Raw genomic sequence first — 22,065 nt, 5'->3', positions numbered from 1 at the left:
GTGGGGAAAGCTCATGGCCTGCTGGCTGTTTTCATTATCGAGCAAAGGTGGGACTCTCTTCAGAGAGGCCTGGATTGGCTGGCCTAGCTGTCTGCCAAAAGCCAGCTTCCAGCGGCCTGACGTGACCTCGTCGTTGGGCGGCAGTCCACTTGTAGCCTGATCCTCACTTCCACAAGGAAACCACACCAATTTTAAAGAGCACTTGTTGTCTATTTTTTGCCCTCAGTGCTATTCTGTCTATTGGAAGCCTGAAATATTTTCCGACGGGTCTCACTGTTGAGCAGCGCCACTTCGCCAGAACAGGAGAAGAAGGCACCGTGTTACATCACGGCTCTGTTAATCTCCTCCCCCCCTCTCTTCCCATCTCTCCTGTTTCTCTCTCTCCGTCTGCTTCTCAGTTTGTTTCTCTTTCACTCGCCTCATATCTTTCCCCTCCTTTACTTTCTTTACTGAAAACTCCACTGAGATATGTGCACTCTTCTCCAAATACATACAGAGCAATCTAATTACTGCGATAACATTTCTGCTTGGCTGATTAACTGTTCTCCCTGTGCCTCTGAACGCAGCTGCATTCCCTCTATATATTCCTAAGCTCCTTATTCCTCCCCAGCCGAGCTGCACTTTCACAGGAGCTTTGGCTAACACATCCATCCCTCGTCTTCTCTTTCACTTTTTCTCGTCTTTCTCTCTTTCTTCTCTGCCTCCTTCTTGTTCGCTTATTCTCCCAGGCAGATGGGCTATTTAGCCGGCTCTCACTTTTTCTGGTTTGCTCATTTAATTCCTCTTTTCTTACTTACTCATTGTTTTGTTTTTTTCCCTGCCTTTCTCTTGCTTTCTTTTCTCTTTTTATCCACTCTGCTTCTTTATACCTTGCTCTTATTCTCCAGGGCGAATAGGATTTGGCCAGTTTTCTCACTTGCTCTGAGCTATCTGCAGCCTCGTTATTGAAAAGGACATAACAAGCCTGTTGCAAGAAATCATTATTTTTTGTGGTAACACGCTACGAGTCAACACAGACTAGAAAACAATGCATGCTATGCATGTGATGGTTTTACCATCACGTATAAGTGGCATTGTTCACATGCTCGCCTGTTTACAGAAGGATTTTAATAGTGTACCAGCCAGATGGCAGATCACTCCACAACACAGGATTATTGTTATGTGTTAACAAAATCTTTTTTCAGTCAGAAATCTTTGAGGATATTCAGACGTTAAGGTTAAAGTATGGAAGCAGTTATCGTAGAGATACACACTATGAAGAAGAACAGGGATGAGCACATGTTTACAGGACATAAGTTGCCTCATTCTGAAGTTTGTCCGGTGACAGAAAGTCTTTTCTACCCTTTATTCTTCCTTCCATGTAGCATAGCGCAGTAATATATCCTTTACTACCCCCCCAAGACAGATAAAAGAAGCCCGACTAGCCTTGGAGCCTCAATTGATGCAGTATCAAATATAATGTCAAATAAGTCCTCCCCTGTAAAGGCTCCTCCAACCTTTTTTCACCTCAAAGACAGACAGAACTAATGCAAAGAGCCTCAATCAGCTGATCTCAGTGTCAGACGACATCAGCTGATGGCTCCGCTGAGACCCTTACAATCATCCAATCGATGTATCTCAGATAGGACTCCATTTAACAAGCCGCTTTGCAACCCACCTTCACCCCATAAATGTTGCACTGACAAAGATTTTCAGTCTCAGAATGTGCAAAGCCAACAGTCCAGAGGGGCCATAGTTACATACTAACATATGTTGGTAGAGACAAAAATGCATCGCATCAGGTTTAGCGTCTTATTATTTGCTGCTAGTATTATTTAGGGTCAGTTTTAAGCCTGTGCCTCTCTTGTGTCCTGATATTTCCGTTGGCATGTATGTGACTTCTGCTTGAGGTCTCCAGCTTGATGTTTTTGGGCTGTTCCAATCTCGACTTCAAACTGGAGAGAATGCGGTTCTTGTGTTCAGGCTTCTAAGGAGCAGGACTTATTTCAATGAGGCCTCTGTTACGCAGTCATAGAGATCAGTCGGTGACCCTGTAGCAACCCTCAGTCACTAGAGAAAAATGTGCATTCCCCAGCCGGTTGGTGAGTGGTTGCTGGCTTTTGCGAGTTGAAGTTGGTTGTGGAGAGGGAGTTTCACCAAAGACATCAAATTTTATTAGATATGCTCTCCGAGCTGTAGTGAATTTTAAAAAAGTGCGACGCAAGCTGTAAAAGGAAATCGTTTCATTTTAAGCTAAAAGTTTCACCTTTTGAAACATGTTAGTTTCAGCGGTAAGGGACAACTTTTAACACCTTTTCAAGGGAAATATTCTCCGTTTTCATTTGCATCACACTCTTCATAGTCATGCAACCACTCAGCAGGTAGTTGGCAAGTGTTTGCAGAAAAGCTGCCGTCTTCTTTCTTTAACTATGGGTGTTTGCTAGAAGCCAAAGCAATTGCAATGAGGTTATCAGTGCAATATTGTATACTTTCTTATGATAGATGTTATCTTGCAACAGCCAGCAACGTCCTGCAGCTACTCGCCAACCAGTTGGGGAAAACTCATTTTTTCCCTAACAACCAGCGGTTACCAGGGGCCCGTGCAACCAGATCCTAAGAAAAAGGATTTGCTGAAGTTGAAGCTAAAAGTATTATTTGTCGAGCTATAATGATTAAACTTGTTCATTTATTTACTTGACTTTACCAGACTTGAATTTTTAATGTTTAACTTTACTCGTTTTACCCATTTTGTTCTGTTCCAGTGGGTTCTTTCATTATCAGAATGTTTCCATTTGCTTTTATCGCTGTAAATCTTGATTGTTTGTTTTTAAAGTTTTATACAGATATTGTATTAGTAGTTTTTCTTCCTTTCTTCTGGACTCATTTAGTTGTTTTTATCTTCCTTGCTCCTCTTCTCTCTTTAATCTGTTTCCTCTGTAGACAGAATGCTAAACCACCTTTGTCGCAGTGATGAGCCGCAGCGCTCTGCCGTTGTGTGTGTGATGCTTTAGCGTGTCTCTGTGTGAGCGTGTGCGCGCGCGCTTCAACTCAAATGTGGAATGGCAAGGTGTTCACAAGTATCATCAAGCCTGCAAGCGTGTGAGCACACACACGTAATGTGCACATGCACACGCGTCAATTAAATCCTTGTCCTCCTTGTGAAAACATGGCTTCCTCCACACGGGCCCACACACACACCCACGGTGCTAGCAGACAGCATTCTCACATCCCTCGTTATGCCTGGCGATAACCAACCACCCACTGGCTCCCTGTTGCACCACGTTAGGAAAGCTTATTAAGATTACACACAACTGCACACCATCAGAGTTGTTGTCACAATTGCAGAGAACAAAGAAGCCTTAATGCTGAGAATGGAAGTAAAGAGATGATTTTATTTAAACGGAAAACGTTAAGATCTAAAGCTGCTCTAAATGAGATTTCTAGTTTGTTGCAGTAATTTGAGATAGATGTTAAAGAAATCCTATATAACGATTTATCCTATGGAGCAAGCTCTTTTTGCTCCCTTTGGCCCTTTTCCTCCATCCTAGAGCTTTAATTGCACAGGTCAGGTTGGTGACATCACCACCCAGGATAGCTGTGATCCTAGTGTTACATATAGAGCCTCATTAGAGGATGGCTAACTGAGCTCTTACGCCTCTTCCCCCTCTCTTCCACAGTAATGAGAATGACAGTTGCTGTAGTAATTACAGTCACTATAGTTTCTTACCAGCTGAGATCCTGGCGCACCTAGCTGACTGCTTTTGGTCCGAATTAGGGTGTCAGTTTTGCAAAGTGCACTAGTCATCATCTGTTATGCCTGACTAAGGTTTTTCACATGAAATTTAGGGAAACCATAAGAAGAAGTAAAAAGAGGAAAGTTTTTGGTGCATAAATATACAATTATTTATAGGATTTATTTGCCTGTCTGTCTTCACACACGTTTTAAACATGATGGCAGCCCTCCCTTTGCAGCTATAACAGCTTTAACTCTTCTGGTTTCCACAAGGCTTAGGAGTGTTCATGGGAATCTTTGGCGATTCCTAGAGAAATGCATTTGTGAGGTCAGACACTGATGTTGGAGGTGAAGGCCTGACTCACAGTCTCTGCTCTAATTCATCCCAAAGCTGTTCTATCGGGTTAAGGTCAGGACTCTGTGCAGGCCAGTCAAGTTCTTCCACACCAAATGTGCTCATCCATGTCTTTACAGACCTCGCTTTGTGTACTGGTGTGCAGTCATGTCGGAACAGGAAGGGGCCATCCCCAAACTGTTCCCACAAAGTTGGGAGCATGAACTTGTCCAGTATGTCTTGCTGAACCATGAAGAGTTCATTTCACTGCAACGTTTGTCCAAATTAGGATGCTGCAAAGTGGAGAAGAAGAAGAAAAAAGAGGAAAGGCCTTTGTGAAGCATTAGCTGTTTGTCAAAGAAAACCAACTTTTTAAGACAAACGTTTCAAAATTACTCCATGACAAATATACCGTACTTTATATATAGTGACAAACAGGCAACATCATCTCCTCTCACCGTCCCAGGCCTGCCAAGGTGATCCCAGGGCGGCTGTGGGAGCGGCGGGTTAATAATGACAACGACATCCTAATAATGGTTCCCAGTAACTCCTGTGTCAGTGGGGAGTGTATTAAATGGGACACCAGAGCAGCCTGACTCACAAGGACCCCCTACTTTTCTCTAATGAGAGTTTGATGGAGTGGTTGTGTAGGTAGATAATGCTAAGTTAATGAGATGTCCTATTCCATGAGACTGTTTGCAGTTCCCTGCAGAGTTACTGTGTGTTCGTTACCTCTGTTGATGTATATGCTGTCTTCTTTAGTGTGTGCAGCCGCTTACCTGTTTTTTGTGAACAATCTGTTTATTTCTAGTTTACTGCTGTGTGTGTGTGTGTGTGTGTGTGTGTGTGTGTGTGTGCTCATGAGCTTTTCTTTTTTTTTTTGTAGGTTCTTTGTCTTTAAATGTGCTGGTGCATTTTCAAATTTTTATCCAGCTTCATTCTCGCACGCAACAGGAAATTAACTGTCCACATTTCAGAACCAGTGACAGAGCAAAACCGGCGCTATACAGAGGAAGCTTAAAAAAACAAACCACAACAAAAAAAGAAAGTAATTAAAAAACAGAGAGAGAGAAAAGAGAAGCAGACATTAGTTTCATAGCAATAGGGAAACGATGGGGGGATGTTTGGTGATGAACAACGCATAAGGTGATGGGAAAGGTAGACGTCTCTAATTGGGAGTCCCACCCCTGTTCTGTGCCACCCTCTTTCTTTTTCTTTCCATCTTTTCTCAGACAATACAGTGAGAAGAAGAAGCTTTCCTAATTAATGCAGATATAATGATGGGTCCAACTGAGACCTCTGCCCCCTCAGATGTTGATTAAGTGCGCTTTGTGTGTGTGTGTGTGTGTGTGTGTGTGTGTGTGTGTTGTTGTGTGTGTGTGTGTTTGTGTGTGTGTGTGTGTGTGTGTGTGTGTGGTGTGTGTGAGTGTAGGGTGGTGAGAGTGTGTGTGTGAATCTAGCAAACAGCTCGGCCGACTAAACCTGGGATTTCGATAATCATATATTTATGTGTAATATAATTATATGTCTACTGATGCATAGAAGATGAACAGCGCTGATATTTCTTTTCTGAAGATGCTGATTTTTATATGGTTATCGCTGAGGTAATTGCTAGTCTGCTTTTGGCTCCTGCATAATGTGGGAGTGCTTAGAAAATCAAAATCAAAATAGTTCCAAGTATAAAAAAAAATAAAAAAAATCTGTAGGGGAGAAAAAAGATGCTGCAGCAGCGCCCACACTGTTTCTGTGGCAAGTGATCTCTAGGAAGAGAGGTGGAAAAACATTACAGCAGCAGGGGCTTAGCATCCGCGATATCGCCGAAAGAAAAATAAAAATAAAACACGGATGTTGCAGATGACAGCTTTTAAACTTCCCAAAACAGCTCAAAGATCAGTGTGAAACTCTGCCAGTGTTGCTTAAAGGGGAACGCTACACATTTTGCACATCAGGCTCAGTTTACCCGCCACGGCTCCAGCTGCTCTGCCTCTGAATACTGCAGTGTAATGCCTTCCATGACTTTTGTCGAGTCAAGGAGATAATGGGCTCTGCCCTACAGATCCTTCATAGCCACACAAGTGTTTCCACTTATTCTGGTCGATTAGACCCCTGCTCCGCTTAGGCTGAATAGAACAACACTGAAGTTGCACGAGGTCACTCCTTTTCTTGACCTAATATAAATGACAAACATGGAATTTGTTCCAAGCTACAGGTGTGACAAATTACTGGTCCTTGAGAAGAGGTCGAGTCAGCCAAAAATCACTATTACAGATGGTGCTGAGTTTCACAGATGAAAGCGGTTTACCAAGCAGTAGTAAAACAATCCTACGTAAATTAATTCAGTTCACTTCACCTCAGGTTTATTTATGTAGTGCCAAATCCCAACAACTGTCGCTTCAAGGTCCTTTACACTGCAAGTTAAAGACCCTGCAGCATTCAGTAGCTGTGAGCAACAACTAGGTGATGGTGAGAAGGAAAAACTCCCTTTTAACAGGAAGAAACCTCCACCAGAACCAGGTTTAGGGAGTTGCGGTCTTCTGGTGTGATCGGTTAAGGCACAGGTGTCAAACTCCAGGCCTCGAGGGCCGGTATCCTGCAGGTTTTAGATGTGTCCTTGATCCAACACAGCTGATTTAAATGGCTAAATGACCTGCTCAACATGTCTTGAAGTTCTCCAGGGGGCTGGTAATGAACTAATCATTTGATTCAGGTGTGTTGACCCACGGTGATATCTAAAACCTGCAGGACACCAGCCCTCGAGGCCTGGAGTTCAACACCCCTGGGTTAAGGTGTGAGGGGAAAGAGGAAAGAATAAAGGATGTGTATGGAGATAAAACATAGAATGTGGGAGAAGGAAAAACCCCTGGGGAGTGAAATGAGGTGAGTCACAGGAAGTTCTGAGCCTGTAGCAGCATAATTATGGGATGGTTCAGGGTCACCTGATCCAGCCCCAACTGTAAGCTTTATCAAAAAACTGAATATTTTAAGTTTAATCTTAGTACTCTTTTATTAGTTTTATACAAGGTCCAATCTGAAATTCTGCACTTAAACAAATGCAAATCCTACTTGATTAAATGTGGCCGCTGGCACTTGTGCTATTTTTAGATTAGTCCCGTTCGGACCACATGTACATTCACATCTCCACTGAGAGCTGGATCAACCCCAGTGTGTCAGAGTAGCCACATTTTACCTTGAATTTCATGCTATACATGAGGAAGGTTGTCCCTCAGTTGCATCAGTATGTTACAGCACAAGTCAGTGTTGACAGTCTGACTCTGGGGAGTTGAAACGCTCATTTGGATCACTCCTCAGTATACTGCACCATTGAAGGCCCAGTAGGATGTGTTTGCTACTGATTGGATCGCTAAATTTTAACAGAGCTAATGTGAGAGTCCTGTCCAGAGACTGAATTAGTGGTGAAGGCAGGTTACGTAGACAAAAGCTGCAATATTCTGATTAAAGAGTGGCATGTTTATGTGCTAGGAATTAGCATAGCAGTGCTTATCGAGGCCATCTGTGTGTGCTGTAGGAAACCGGCTTTATGGCTGTTTAGAATGATAAAGCTCATAAAAAACAAAAAAATGTTACACGAGCACAAAGAAATATCAATCGAGTTGAGTTTAAATGTCATGTTAAAGTAGGTAAACCTATGAGTTTACGACCTCGTGAGTACAAACTGTGCACATCAAAAGAAAATGATTTGATTTGGCGTCTCTATTTTCATCTTTCACAGTAAAACTCGAGCAATGTGAATATCTGACCTGCTTTTGGCAGCAGTCACCCACACAGGTACAAGTGAAGCGGGTAGATTAGCTAAAAAACAACTCTAATTGGTTTGCAGGATGGTGCCAGGCCAATGTGGCATCCCTGTCCAGGTTTCCACTTGGCCAGGCCAGCGGGTTACCATTCAGGCCACGTATCTGCCTGTAGCAGTAATGAGAAGTGCCTCGCTGTTAATGAGATAAACACAGACATTAGATTGGCTCAGCGGGAGCTCAGAGGGGAGGAGAGGGTGAGAGAGAAAAAGAGAAGCGGGTTGGCGGGTGAGACGGAGGCGGCGAGAGAAAGAGAGCGAAAAAGAGCGAGGGAGAGGGTGGCGGGCTCGGCGAGAACGACGATGTGAAAGAGAGGTGGAAGAATATGAAATATTTAGAGCAAAAGGCTCAGTTAATTTCTTGAAAGCGCGAAGACGAGATTCATTGTAAGTCGAAGAGAGGTGGCGACGAGTATGTTCTGCCTGCGAAAACGAGAGAATAAGACTGCAGAATGATAATGATGATGATGGTCGTAATGGCAGAGTTGATAAGGAAAGGATAACACACTGCTGCGGTGTAACAGCTATTTTATTGAACAAAATGTTAAAATATTCATACTCCATATGCTACATGACAGCTCTGCGCCTTTTTTTTCTCTGCATTTGCCCACACACACACACACACACACACACACACACACACACACACACACACACACACAAAGTGAGGATTGTCAGTTCCTGCTGTGACATTATAACTGTATCTATCATTAAGCAGTCTTTTTCCAGGCACAGCCGCTAATGAACGCACAGGAGTTACAATGAGTTTGTCTAGCAGATTTGGAAAGCTGATGCAAAGTGAAGTGTGTGTGTGTGTGTGTGTGTGGTGTTTTCATGTTGTGTGAGCCGGAGAGCCTCTTTCATCAACTCGTGCATGCTCTGTTGACTGAGTGAAGTGTGTTGTTTCATCATTAAAGTCTCCAAAAGGATACTAAAGCCCATAAACCGTCCTTTCAGAATAAGAGCACCACGGTTTTATCTGCCTGAGGCTTTGAGATGATCAAATTCACCCTCTTGTCGTTTCCAGGTTTGGCAAGAAGAAGGAAGACAAGAGCAAAGATGCAGCAAAAGCTTCAAAGAGCAAACTGGAGGCACTGAGTGAGGAGGAGCTGGACAGGATCCCCGATGACAGAGATGGGTATGAATCACAAAAAACCCCAACAACAACCAAAAAATTGACATTCTGTGTGTTGTTGTTTTATTATTATTTCACAGTCGAGGGTGTGATAACAGAGCAGCTTACAACATGTACAGTAGAATAATAATAGACCAGCATTTGTCACAGTAGTAAAGTGCTGCGATTGGCATCTTACCTGACAGCTCTGATGCGCCCACCTGCTCCTCCATAACAACTGCTCAGCCGAATGTCTGTCACAGAAGAAGAATCACAGGGAAAATGTGTAAAACGTGTATTTTTGCCGCGCCTGTGCTCCTGTGTAACGCCTCTCCTCCTTGCTTACAGCTTCGACCCGCGTTACGCCGAGGTCCAATCCGGCCCCGCCACCCCTGACCCGTCCTCCCTCCCTGACGTGGAGGACGATGACAGCGACCCAAACTACGCTCGCATCAACAACTTCCGCCAGCCGCCCTCACCGCAGTCGTACATCAGCAGTACGCCCTCCCCCGCAGTACCAGCCGGGGTGTCCGGCCCGCAGCAAGCGCCCTTCGAGGACATCGACGGGCTCTACGCCAAGGTGAACAAGTCCAGAGCTCCGCCTGCTTCACAGACCCAGCAGCAGAATCAGGCAGACAGGTGAGAGAGGGACACGGTGGAAAAGTGCTAGATTTAAATAAAATGTTCTCTTAATTTGAGCTCGCAAGTACGATATTACACATCTCTGTGTTGTAAATGCATGTTTGGCATTTGCACCTGTGCTTCTGCACCGAGTTGCGATTTCAGTGCACAGGTGGAGTCACACAAGGTCACTGGCCATGGTTTGATTGGCGTAAGTGAGAGAATATATACACAAATCTACATTCACGATCTGCTAAACTGAGACATGCATAAAACATGAAGGCATGGTTACACAGTAACAGCATGCATTTCATTCTCTGTTGTCTTTTCTATAGATTTGACCTTTCATAATCTTTAAAACGTATGCAATATCATTTTTCTGTGACTGTTAGGACAGCTGGCTACAATCAATTGATACGTCACCTTTTACTGCCACGGATGGTTTCAACATATTTTCCTTCTAAAATGTTTGATAAGAGTTAAATGGGTGTCAAGATTATGCTACTCTTGCTCCCAGCCACGCTCTTATCTGTTTGGGAACTTGCTGGTTAGCGTCTGGGGAGCAGCTGCCAGTATCTTGGGGGCTTCTGTGAAGCCAATGGACACCTGGGTCAAGATTTCAGTTTTCCCCCCACTGGCAGCTGTTTTTAGTAACACTTTATAATACGACAAAGGGCGTAATTCCTCGGTAATTCAGTGTACACAATGTAATTATATTTACTTACAAATTCTTAAAAGGTAGATACACTAGAATAAAGCAAAAACAAGTCACATGTTTACAGGAAACAAAAAAATGATGATAATTCAAGTAGTGATTAATTAATTTGAAGTAGTGCCTAAATTCTGGGTTTTCTACCAGAAAAGATTTCTTGGTAATTTTCCATAAAAACAGCTGTTTTCCAGGAAAGTAATATTAATAATAATGGATTGCATTTATATAGCGCTTTTCGGGGCCCTCAAAGCGCGTTACAATTCCACTATTCATTCACTCTCACATTCACACACTGGTGGAGGCAGCTACATTGTAGCCACAGCTGCCCTGGGGCGCACTGACAGAAGCGAGGCTGCCATATCGCGCCATCGGCCCCTCTGGCCAACACCAGTAGGCGGCAGGTGAAGTGTCCTGTCCAAGGACACAACAAGCGAGACTGTCCGAACCAGCTCGAACCGGCAACCTTCCGATTACAAGACGAACTCCCAACTCTTGAGCCACGATCGCCCGTCGGTATCACATTTATATTGATAAAATGGAATAATTGAATATCCATCATACACATCAACATAACAAATATTAAACAAATATGCTTTTTAAAACCCTGAAACCTAAAAAAAACACCCTCAGTGACCTTCATTCACCCCATATTACACCACTTGCCCCAAAAAGTACAGCATATAATGTAAGATGGGAAAATATCTTTTGGTTTTCTGCTAAATTACTTAAAGTTACTTTCAGTGTAATCATTTCTTTTTCATGCCCTTAGTTGTTGGCTTTATTTTAAAGTGTTACACTGTTTCCCTATTCCTGTTTTCAGCTGCTGCGCTAAAAGGAGGCAAATAATGCCACAGTGGTTCATCTCCCTTCTAATCCTATCCCTTGCTTCCTCTGCTCCGGGTTTTCTTCAGCCAACGCTAGCACAGTTTCCACTGGTACCCTCCAGCTCAACAGCATCGATCGCAGTCATTGTTAACCCAGACCCCAACTAATACAGTATAGCAATCTTACTCACGATCCACATGTTTTGTAAAGATTTAATGCCGGATGCTCTTCCTGACTCTACCCTCTCCATTTATCTGGGCTTGGAATTTGCACTAGGAGTACACTGGCTTGGGAACCAGAAAGCTTATGGTACCAAAAATCATGTCTCTTGTCTAAAAATTCAACATTATTCATATTTAGAAAGATTACATGCCTAGTGATGCGCACAAACACAGGGTCCAGGTGCAGCGGTACACTTCCCTGAAAGCATAAGGTTGCCTCTTCTGAGCCCTCTATTCAATTTAATGTTATTTCAATTTCAAGTCACCAGCTGTATCCTTGTCTGTTCATGCTTGGCACTAAAATCATGCAATCTGGATCGGACACCTCTTGACATACATGCAAAACAAATACAACCAGAATTACTTGAGACAGTTTGAGGAGGCCATGGGTGCCATATGATGAATACTGTGATAATTCAAACACTACGTGTTTTTTCTTTCTTTCTTTAAACCATGTGAGGTTGACACCAGTAATGCACTGTACTTCTACTTGAAGCGTTAACTATAGGTCATAATAACAGCTTGAACATTTGATCTACAGTCTCTTGAGATCACCAAAATAAAGTCAATCTCTATAGACTCGCATGTTAAAATGTCCATCTTTACAGTGGGGAAAAAAAGGCATGCTTACAAAAACTGTTTAACCTTGATGAATGCTTAAAGTCAGATTTATGTGGACACGAGGCGGCTGTAGCTGGTAGCTGTCTGCTGGGGCTTCACCTCTGTTAATTTGAGTCGCTGCACTGGACTTCTCGACGACGTGCCGTTTTTTCGGGGGGATTTTTAATGCAATTGTCTGGCATATAATATGGCTAACTCTGCTTTTAATTTTATTACCAGGCCATCCAAGAAGTTAGTGCTCCCATACAGCCTATGGATGCACCTTGCATTAGCTACCACTCAACATTCTTATCCAATTGTGGTCAGATTTGGCACCAAAAATCCAAATTGGCTTGCCAAAATGCTAACACCGAGCCTTCAGAGTCGGGCTTCACAAACCAATGGCTCACGTCTCATTAGGTCTATCTAATATCTATCTCATACACTTCTACATGAGTTCAGTCAAGTTTGCCCATTAAAACCTGCCTGTCTGAGATGCTAAGCATCACTCTAAGCTCACAGTCATTGAATTTTATATTATTGCAGTGCTGGAGCTTGGTTTATGTGCCAATCCAATTGATATCCTAAAACATTTTATTTTTCCAACATGAATGGATCTATATCTATGCGCAAAAATAGGAATTGTGCAAGCCGCAGTGTTTTGAGAGGCATTTAAAGTAGTTTAATAATAAAATGTACTTTAATTTGAGTAAAACGTGTCCTTTGCTGTAATATTTGGATGTCAGAGCCCCTCATTGTTTGTCTAACAAAGGGCCCATGCTTTCAGAAATGCACTGCTTATCAATGTTGTCATTCGTTCCATATTATATATTATTACCGCTGCAGTTTTGAGAACCGTAACTTTCAGCTGCTTTTTGTATTTGAGAGAGGAAAAAAAGGAGAAACTCTAAAGAGGATTCTAATGCAAATTTATCATTTCCCGTATGAAATAATACAGGCCATATTAAAAACTTCCCTCAACTTAAACTCTCTGACAGAAAATTACGATTGACTTGCAAATCAAAAACTAAGCCCCAGACACCCAATCTCATCCAGGGAAGAAAAAAAGAGAGAGAAAGAGAAAGGGATTGGACATGGAAGTGGAGACAGATGGGAAATGGGAAGAAGGGACAGACGGAGGGAGAGAGAGACGAGAAAAAGCAGGGAAAGAGGGGAGAAAACGACGGAGCCAAAGTGGAGAGGAAAACACGCCGGGCAGAGTAAATTCGAGAGAGAAGAAGTGACAGAGGAGAGGATGCAGACAAAAGAGGAGGAGGGATAATTAGCCACAGTCTAGCAGCCTGACAGATCTGTTAGACCACTTTAGCTCTTATCCACTAGTGGTGGGTACTTCATTACCAGCCTGTTTTCTCCCTCTACTCTTTCTCCCTCAGTTTCTCTCACACTCGGTGTGTCACATATCCATTCTCGCTCCTCTGTTTTACTCCTAATGTATATTAGACTTTAGCATTAACATGATGGATGAGAGGAGTCTTCTTTGGCTTGTTAACTCTGTGTGAGAGGGTGTCTGTAGAGACAAAAGGATACAAATAAATGTCTAATAATGTAGTTAGAGGACAGCCATACTGCACATGTTCATAATAATTCAATTAATTCATCTCCATCCTACAAGGTAAACCCCTCGTTCATTTTTTCGCCTTATTTATTGTATTAGTGATCAGTAATAATGAGACAATGTTGGCAAGCTGTCGTATGTCATTGTACTATTAGGAAGTCAATCAGAATATCAAAATAAAGAATGAACTTAATAACAAGTACGGGATGAGGACTACTGGAAGTCTGGCTGCTACTCGTCTGCCCGCTGTCATAGTGCTTCATTTTTCTCATTTATGTGACAGATAGTGACCAACAATGGCCGTTCCAGGCAATAAGGAGGATGGGAGCGGGAATGACATGCGACACAGGTCGATGGCCATCATTAATTTAGCCTATGAAATGTAAATCATCTGCAGATACATTCACTCTTTGCTCCTGTTTGAGTAACTGCAGGGCTGCATGTCAAAGTTGAAGCTACAGTATATTTAAAGCTATCTATGATACTTTGTGTGTGATGACACCCTCATCACGTTGACATCAGTGCATGATTAGAACTGCGATAAAAACTTTTAGCGTGAAATGCCCGCTTCCACTTCAATATGTGTCACAGGGGTTATCTGATTAATTTTTTAAAGTCGCTCCTTTATGGGGGGAAAAGGGCTCGGTTTGTTTGTTTTACACACGGGACCAATAAGGAGTGTTTCCTTATTTTAACCCAGACATCACACAGAACATACAGTAAAAACAACAGACTGACTTCTCAAAAATCACAAAACACCAGCTTTGTTTTACAAAGCCCTGCTAGAGAAGCTATTACAGCCTCAAATGTTTATATAATGCAACTTTATGGTTACGTCTCTACTGTCATGATGACCGTCTGTCATCCAAGAGTGCAAAGACGGCTCACTCTCCGGGCTTTTAAGGGAACAGTATTGTTCTTTTTAAAAGTACATTGAGAAGTTCACAGTGCAGTAAAAAGCAAGTGTGAAGTGCAGGCTTTCGTTATTAGCTCTGTTGAAACCCATATTTTTTTAGTTAAATGAATTTAATAACTTTTATTTCATTGTTTAATACGTTTAAAAAAAAAAAAAAAACGTTTAGTGAAAAATATCCAGTGAAAACTTTTTGATCACCAGTTTATTTTGTTTCCCCCCCAAAAAACTTGCATATGTTCAAATGTTTTTATGTTGCATGGTTTTTACTGATAAATCATTGAGCTGACCTTAAGACCATGGTTGATGTAAGCTAAATGTTACTGGATTTTTATCATGACCTCAGATCTACAAACTTTTATCATAATCCATTCAAGACTTTTTGAGCTACCGTGTTTACAAACACACGAACGAACACATCATGATTAAACATGCAACTATTTTGCTGGTAATAACTGAATGGTAAATGGCCTGTATTTGTATAGCGCTTTACTAGCCCCTAAGGACCCCAAAGCGCTTTACACAACCAGTCATCCACCCATTCACACACACATTCACACACTGGTGATTGTAGCCACAGCCACCCTGGGGCGCACTGACAGAGGCGAGGCTGCCGGACACTGGCGCCACCGGGCCCTCTGACCACCACCAGTAGGCAACGGGTGAAGTGTCTTGCCCAAGGACACAACGACCGAGACTGTCCAAGCCGGGGCTCGAACCGGCAACCTTCCGATTACAAGGCGAACGCCCAACTCTTGAGCCACGATCGCCCTAGTTATTATTCAGTAATAACTGAATGAGTAAAGAAAATCAACAGCCTATTTATGTAAGATAATTCACAACTTTATTGAGGGGGTTATGTTGGTTGGGTCTGATTATTGGGAGGGGGGGCATAACCCCGCTGGAAATCACGCCCCTGCGCGAATGCCACCAAAAACATAACCTCCTTGGGGAAGGTTATCAATCGAATCTGAACTATGACAAAACTAGTAGCTATAGAGAGATCTAGCTGTTTGTTTTCAGGTTATCACATACCTGCAGCGACAGACAGTAGAAAGATTCGCAAACGTTTCCAAAGCCGATGAAAGCAGCGGGCCGGAGAAGGGATCAATAAGGATCTAACAGCTAATAACAAATGTGTCCGTCACTTAAGATGTGTCATTCATAATCTACAGGTTAATAATTAAACCATACCATGTTACTGAATTCCATGAAAGCGTGAATAGATGCCTGCCCCTTAACTCCTAATAGGATGTGGCAGCTTTAATTAGCAAAGCAACTATCAATACACAGCTGCCGGGGTGAGATTGTGTGTCACATCAAGTGTTTTGTGTCTCTTCCGTGAGTGTTGTGGTAATGTTGAATGAAACGGGGACGAGCTTTAAAGTAAACGTGACCCACGTCTGGATGAAATCGTGTTTGTTACTTACAGGAGAGAACAATTAACTTTCCCAACTGGGACTGTTGTGGGGGGCCGCACCAATAAACTGAACTGCTACTGTTAGGGCCTCGTTTTAGCCTTAAATGTTACAAACAATGCTACAAATCTCATCTCTGTAAAGGGCTTCAGTCACCTGTGTTGTCGTTTTCAGTATGAACTAAAGAGGTATTGTGCGTTTAAGCAGTTTTCCTTTTTGTGATCTAGAGTTGTGGTAATAGACGAGAGTTTTCCTTTAAATACAGTAGCAGCGTCACTGAGATCATATAGTACATACAAAAGGCGCACATGCGCTTTCATAACTGCTTTTCTTTCTCATTTTTTTGGGTAAGTCTGCACATCTGTTAAAACACGTGTTGCTGGTCATGAGGTTGGAACCTCTGTGCCTTTTATTCACACACATAAACGCACACACACAGTCAGAAATAGACGCGCACACACAGCCACCCACATGTAATATTTCTGTGAGAAAGCCCAGCGTAACCTAGCAACATTTCTGTGTGTGGTCCAGTGGGTTTTATCCACACAAAATCACAGGTGTAAGCTCGTTTATTGCGTTTGTGTTTCTGTAAGTTGAAGCACAAACAGGCCTGCTTCTGACTTTTTAGACCTTCTGCTCCTACAAAGTAGTTCCTTTTTAAGTAGTTGCATGTGAAATTCTTATTAAAACCTCTCAGTTTTAATGATACTTCCCAAAAATATGATTTATAAAGAAATATGAAATCCTTAAGCTAATTTATCTAGTTGATTTTGGAGGTTGGTGTGTGTGTATATATATATAAATGCTTCGTTGTCATCTGAGACACGCCGGTGCTCCCTCCCCTCAACTTCCTGTCAAGGCCCCTCAGCGGTGGACTTCCAGCACTGTCTCCCTAATTCGCTGTCGGACATTTTCATTAGACCTCCGATGGCAGGTGTGTACGCTGATGAGCGTCGCATTCGATTAGAGCTGTGCTAGAAGCTGACCTGTGGAGAAAAAAGGTTGGCTATGCTTGTCAAATTTTATTAGCCAGGAGGCAGTCTTTGTAGCTGGAGCAAGAAAGATGAGATGAAAGAGGAGTGAGAAAGAACAGGAGGCCAAAGAGCAGAGATGTGAAGGCTCGTGAGGGGTTGTGTCGTAAATTGCGACACTGTGCTAAGAACGGGGAGACGAGGCTAAGTAAACGGCGCGTTGCTGTCGTGGTTGGAGCAGTGGCATGAGGATTACATGCCTCTAGGTTTACCTGACACTGTGGCAAACTGGAATGCTCAAATCACTCCAGACAAGCATGAGTAATTGTTGAAATATTTTAGGAAAAGTGCTACACGCGCTGTTGGATATAGAAATGTTACGCCTTTTTTTTTTTTTTTTTAGCAATGCCATGAATAGCACTGGTTTCCTTGAACACTCTGAATATTGGTGCGATAGAGGAAGCAGTTTTATTCTGCTACAGGCGGAAGCAGCGTTAAAGAGGTGCAAAGCAGACTTTATATAATGAGACTGCTCATTAAGACAAATGCTGAAATTTACCTTTTCTGTACAGCAGAAAACAGAAGCAGAAAAATGCAACTTCTTGTGTTCTGCCGAGGATTTTAGCCGCCCGACAGCATCTGCCTGAAGTAGACTTCTAGTTGAAAACAACACTTCATTAGTGTGTACTCCACATTAAGACCTTTGTGTCTTTTTTATTTGTGATCTATCCAAGCCAGGGGTGGGCAATCTCAGTCCACGAGGGCCGGTGTCCCTGCAGGTTTTAGATGTGTCCTCGAACCAACACAGCTGATGTAAATGGCTAAATTAGCTCCTCAACATGTCCTGAAGTTCTCTAGAGGCCTGGTAACGAACTAATCATGTGATTCAGGTGTGTTGACCCAAGGTGAGATCTAAAACCTGCAGGGACACCGGCCCCCGTGGTCTGAGATTGCCCACCCCTGATCTAAGCTGTTAAAATGTTTCCTGTTGCTCTGTTCTCTGTGGTCAGTCATAGAGTAAGCAGCCTGTTTTACTGGAGGCTAGTTTCAGATTGTCAGTTAATCAATTTATTGTTATCATTACCACGCGCTTGTCTAACAACAGAAAACAGATGCATGGTGAGTAATGTGTTTGTTGAGCAGGATGCTGGGGGTCATCGAATTAATTTGGACTTCCGAAAACCTTTTTTTTTTTTTTTTTTTTTTTTTTGGCAGGGGAGCATTGTTGGCTTTTGACATGTATGCATAGGCTGAGCTGTGATCAGTGTAACCAAAAGCATCTTCTTCTCCACCTTATTTAATTTTATTTGTATATTTATAACGTCAAGATATTAAAAAACAATAACCGGTGCTGAATTACTGGATTTTTGAAGAGCCTTAGCACTAGACTAGACTGCCACGGCCTTTGACCTCCGCTGTCTCCATGCCTGTCCAAATAGAGGTGTCGTGGGTAAAGAATAAGATCATGGAAGCAAATTAGCTTTCTCCCAAGTGTGTCTGTGTTCTCCTTTGGGTGAGGACTTAACCCACTGGTGTGGGGCTGGGACTAAAGCAGGGTCATTTGAGCTGGTTAGGCGAACCGACTAAGATGCCTCCTGGATGCCTCATAGGTGAGATGTTTTTTGGCAGAACCAGCCCAGAGGAGACCCTGAGGCTGACCTGAAAATGCTAGCAAGATTACATCTGTATCAGAGCTATCTTCACAGAAGAGAGAGCTTTTTACTGGCGCTCAGACATCCTGGACAGTTGAAAGTGGATGGGTGTAGAGATTGATTGTTAGCATCTTTCTTAGCATATCAACTTCATTATGGGTTAAAAAAAACCCAGTCTGAGTTACTCTTGTATGTATTAGTACTCAGTTTCAGGTTTCAGTAAGAATCAGTGTAACTGACAGAAAATGAATGTGTTCCATTGGTTGTGGTTCTTTAGGGCAAAAGTAAAAGGAGGAAAAAACTCTGTTTTTCCGTTGCTTTTAGTTTGGAGCACCAATGAGTTTCTGTCTGAGTCTGTTTCCAATATTTCACCAGGAAGCCAAACATTGGCCATGCACTTTGAAGTGTGCACTTGAAGTGTGCTTACCTCCAGCATGCAAGCAGCAAAGAAAAGCCTGCCCGTCTGAGCTCTTTTCCCCCAGTGCGTTGTGTTAAAATCAGCTGGCCCCTGCAAGAAGAAGTCGCCAAACCAGCCGGCGGCAGTGCACACGTCCTAATTAGTCTGCCCTCACACTGGCTAACACCACAGGATAGTTGCTTTTCTCACACATTTTCTCCCGCTTGCTTTCCTATCACCGGTGCTTCTGTTCTCTCGGCCTAGTCCCCCTGTTCGTGCTTTTACTCCTTTTCCAAGTTGCCATCTCAGTCTTTATGTTGCTGTTTACTTCTGCTCTCATTCTGTCGTCTGACGCAGCTTTCATTTCCTGCTACTGTGTCTCATCTTCTCCCTCTCCACTCTCCATCTCCGTCCTCCTCCAGTTTTCCTTCTCACAGCACTGTTAGATCAGTCTGTGTAGTCAGGTACTGTGAAGTAAGCATGGGATAAAGTATTTGAACGAGATGTAACTTAAATGATGTCAATTTTCTGTACTTGAGTTGATATGGCAAAATAACACTTTAGACTGCAACAAAGCAATAAATCCATAAAGTCTTTACATGTCGGTCACTTAGACTGAACATTATTGTACAAATGGCAGAAAATCACTACAAAACTCTGGTTCCTCACATAATGAGAACCCGTGCCTTTGTTTTAAACCAGTCATTCACCTGGTTTTATTTTTCACTACACAATACTCGCTAACTAAAGAAACATGAGAACACAACAATAGTCTCAACCACTCAATACACCCTCTGTGTGTATTTCTCAGACAGAGAAACCCATTTGATGTGTATTTGCACTCAGAAAGTTCTGCAGAATCCCAACCAACCAACCAACCGACTTACTTCTGCCACTTTTCTGGGTGTGGGTCATAGGACCAGCAGTTTAAACAAGAATGCCCACACCTCCTTTCTCTTCCACCACCTCCCCCACTTTTTCTAGAGACCATCAAGGTGTTCACATAACCTCTCCAGTGTATCCTGGCTCTGGTGCGGGGTCTCCTAGCAGTTGAAGCTCCCCTTGGAGGCAATCAGGAGGCATCATGATCAGGTGCCCAAACCACCACAACTGCCTTCTTCTAATGTGTAGGAGTAGCAGGTCTACTGGGCCCCTTCCAAATGACAGAGCTTTCAGCCAGAAGACTCCTGTGAAGTAGATGATCATGGGCTTTTGTTACCTTACCTGGATTGAGACCCCAATCTGGAGCCAGATCTGGGAAGAGTGCCTGGTGGCTAGGGGTACAGTAGGCTTAGCCTGAACAAGCCACATGGACCAGGACTTACGTGGATCAAGCCGCAGCCCTCGGTGGACCCATCCCCGGTTCCGAAAATTGTTTCTGCAAATGTACCTATGTAAATTTAAAGTCAACCTTAAAGTTGGCCACCATTCTTCATTTTTTGTCTGCTTATGATTTTTTGCACTGCTGCTGCTAAGGTTCCTCGTGGATCGCTCCATAGAAGTCCCCGTTTAAACAGAGACCCTATGATTTAAATTTCATGTTAGAAAAGAGAATGAAGGCACTGTGAGCCAAATGTTCTCTCTGCTCTTTTAGGATGTTACAGTAGAACTCCCCAGTGACAGTCTGACACTTTGAATGTCAGAAAAATGATATTCATGCTTGTTGTGCTATTATGAACCTTGGCTCAGGAGAGTGCAGGCTCTTCCACTGAAGACTGCCATTCGGTCTATGTTGTAGCAGCACAGAGAGCTCACAGCAGCTGTGAAATCATAAACGTCCGTGTGGTCAGATCAGGACTTCCAGGATGGGATCCAAATGTAGCAGGAGCACTGGGTGTGGAGCAGCACTTCACAAGGACTCAAGCTTCAAGGGCCAAATTTAATTTGGGAATGTTTCTTCAGTTTCCTTTCCTTTCTTTCTTTCTTTGTAAGAAAAAAGGCAGTCGAAGTCATTTGAGTAATGCTAGGCAACAGTACATGATGGGCGAGGCTGAGTGACTTTTCAAATAACCACAGTCGCAGTGTTGCTTCTCTAATTAAGCCATAAATAATAGAAAAGTTCATAAAAGGTTTTCCCAGATTACTTCAAATCTGAGGAATGCCAGCCCTGTTTCTCAACTGGAGGGTAACTCATTTCAGTGCCTTGATGTCATTAACAGTCCTGTGTCACATTAGAGAAAAACTGTGCTCACTAAGGCTTAGAACAACTGAGCTGAATGGCTCTGGCCTCGGGCCGGCAGACTGCAGCAGTTATTAGCTGCTGATGACAACGGGGTAGCTTACCTGTCCGTCTCTTTTAACACACGTATATAGGACAGGACAAGCAAATGTGCGTGCGTGTACAGCCACTCATTAATCCCTCTGAACCTCTTCTTTCACTGTTTGGAAAGCAGCCTGCTCGAATTGTCAGCCCATCAAACCGCTACTTCGCAAACCTCCAGCCTCTCCTGCACCCCCCCCGCACCCATCCACCCTCATCTAATGCTTTATCCAGAATCAGCGTCTGTCTTCAGCCATTAATATGATAATATTTGGCGTTGTCAGTGATGGAGGCCGCAGCATAATGAGATAATTACAGTGTTGTTTCATTTGGAGAGCGACACGCACGCTCAATCAAAATGGCAGGCCTAATTACGGGCCCAGGGATTGGCTAATGGGATCGCTAGAAGAGGGGTGGCATGAAAAGGGAAAAAAAAAAGTCTTAACTTGGCCGTGTGCATTTATTCTCCACGGGTCTGTTTGTTTGTGTGTTTGCGTGATGGGCGGCAGAGGGTAAGACTACTAAAAAGCTAGCAGTAAGTGAATAAAAAGAAAAATGCAAGAGATGAAGTGTGAATATCTTAATAGCAAGGTTGTCTGTGGGACACTTGGGGGGGAAACTGAGATGAGTATTGATTAACTGTGCATTGAAACCAGCCATTAAACCAATCTGAAGAAGCAACAATTAGTGCGGTACTGGGAGTAATGCCGCCTCAGATATCCATCTTCATAAAACGGAAGCATCTGCGCTGGCGTTTCATAACAGCACGGAAACTTTCGGAAAGTTCTTTTCCTCACGGCAGCAAGTTAGGATCGAGTTTTGCGCCCAAAGTGTTGACAGGGACTCGTTGGCAGAGGACGCACGCGCGCACAGAACAACGACAACAACAGTGTGCATACCAACATACTGACACGGGAGTGTGTGTGTG

At 43.1% G+C, this 22,065-nt stretch overlaps 1 protein-coding gene across 3 annotated transcripts in view; it reads left to right on the top strand.

Moving 5' to 3' along the window:
* The window catches only part of pard3ba (par-3 family cell polarity regulator beta a), a 190,611-nt gene that overhangs the window by 127,956 nt on the left and 40,590 nt on the right, over positions 1 to 22,065 (top strand). For all 3 annotated transcript variants that reach the window (XM_005920031.3, XM_005920030.3, XM_042219931.1), the window contains 2 exons: positions 8,885 to 8,995; positions 9,320 to 9,610. In XM_005920031.3, the coding sequence (XP_005920093.1) occupies positions 8,885 to 8,995; positions 9,320 to 9,610 (402 nt within the window). The remainder of the gene's footprint in view (positions 1 to 8,884; positions 8,996 to 9,319; positions 9,611 to 22,065) is intronic.

This window comes from Haplochromis burtoni, unplaced genomic scaffold (genome assembly GCF_018398535.1).
Source record: "Haplochromis burtoni strain Fernald_Lab_line unplaced genomic scaffold, NCSU_Asbu1 Contig_40, whole genome shotgun sequence".
Lineage (NCBI taxonomy): Eukaryota > Metazoa > Chordata > Actinopteri > Cichliformes > Cichlidae > Haplochromis > Haplochromis burtoni.
Note: the sequence above shows the minus strand (reverse complement) of the source record. Positions and strands in the feature narration are given on the sequence as shown.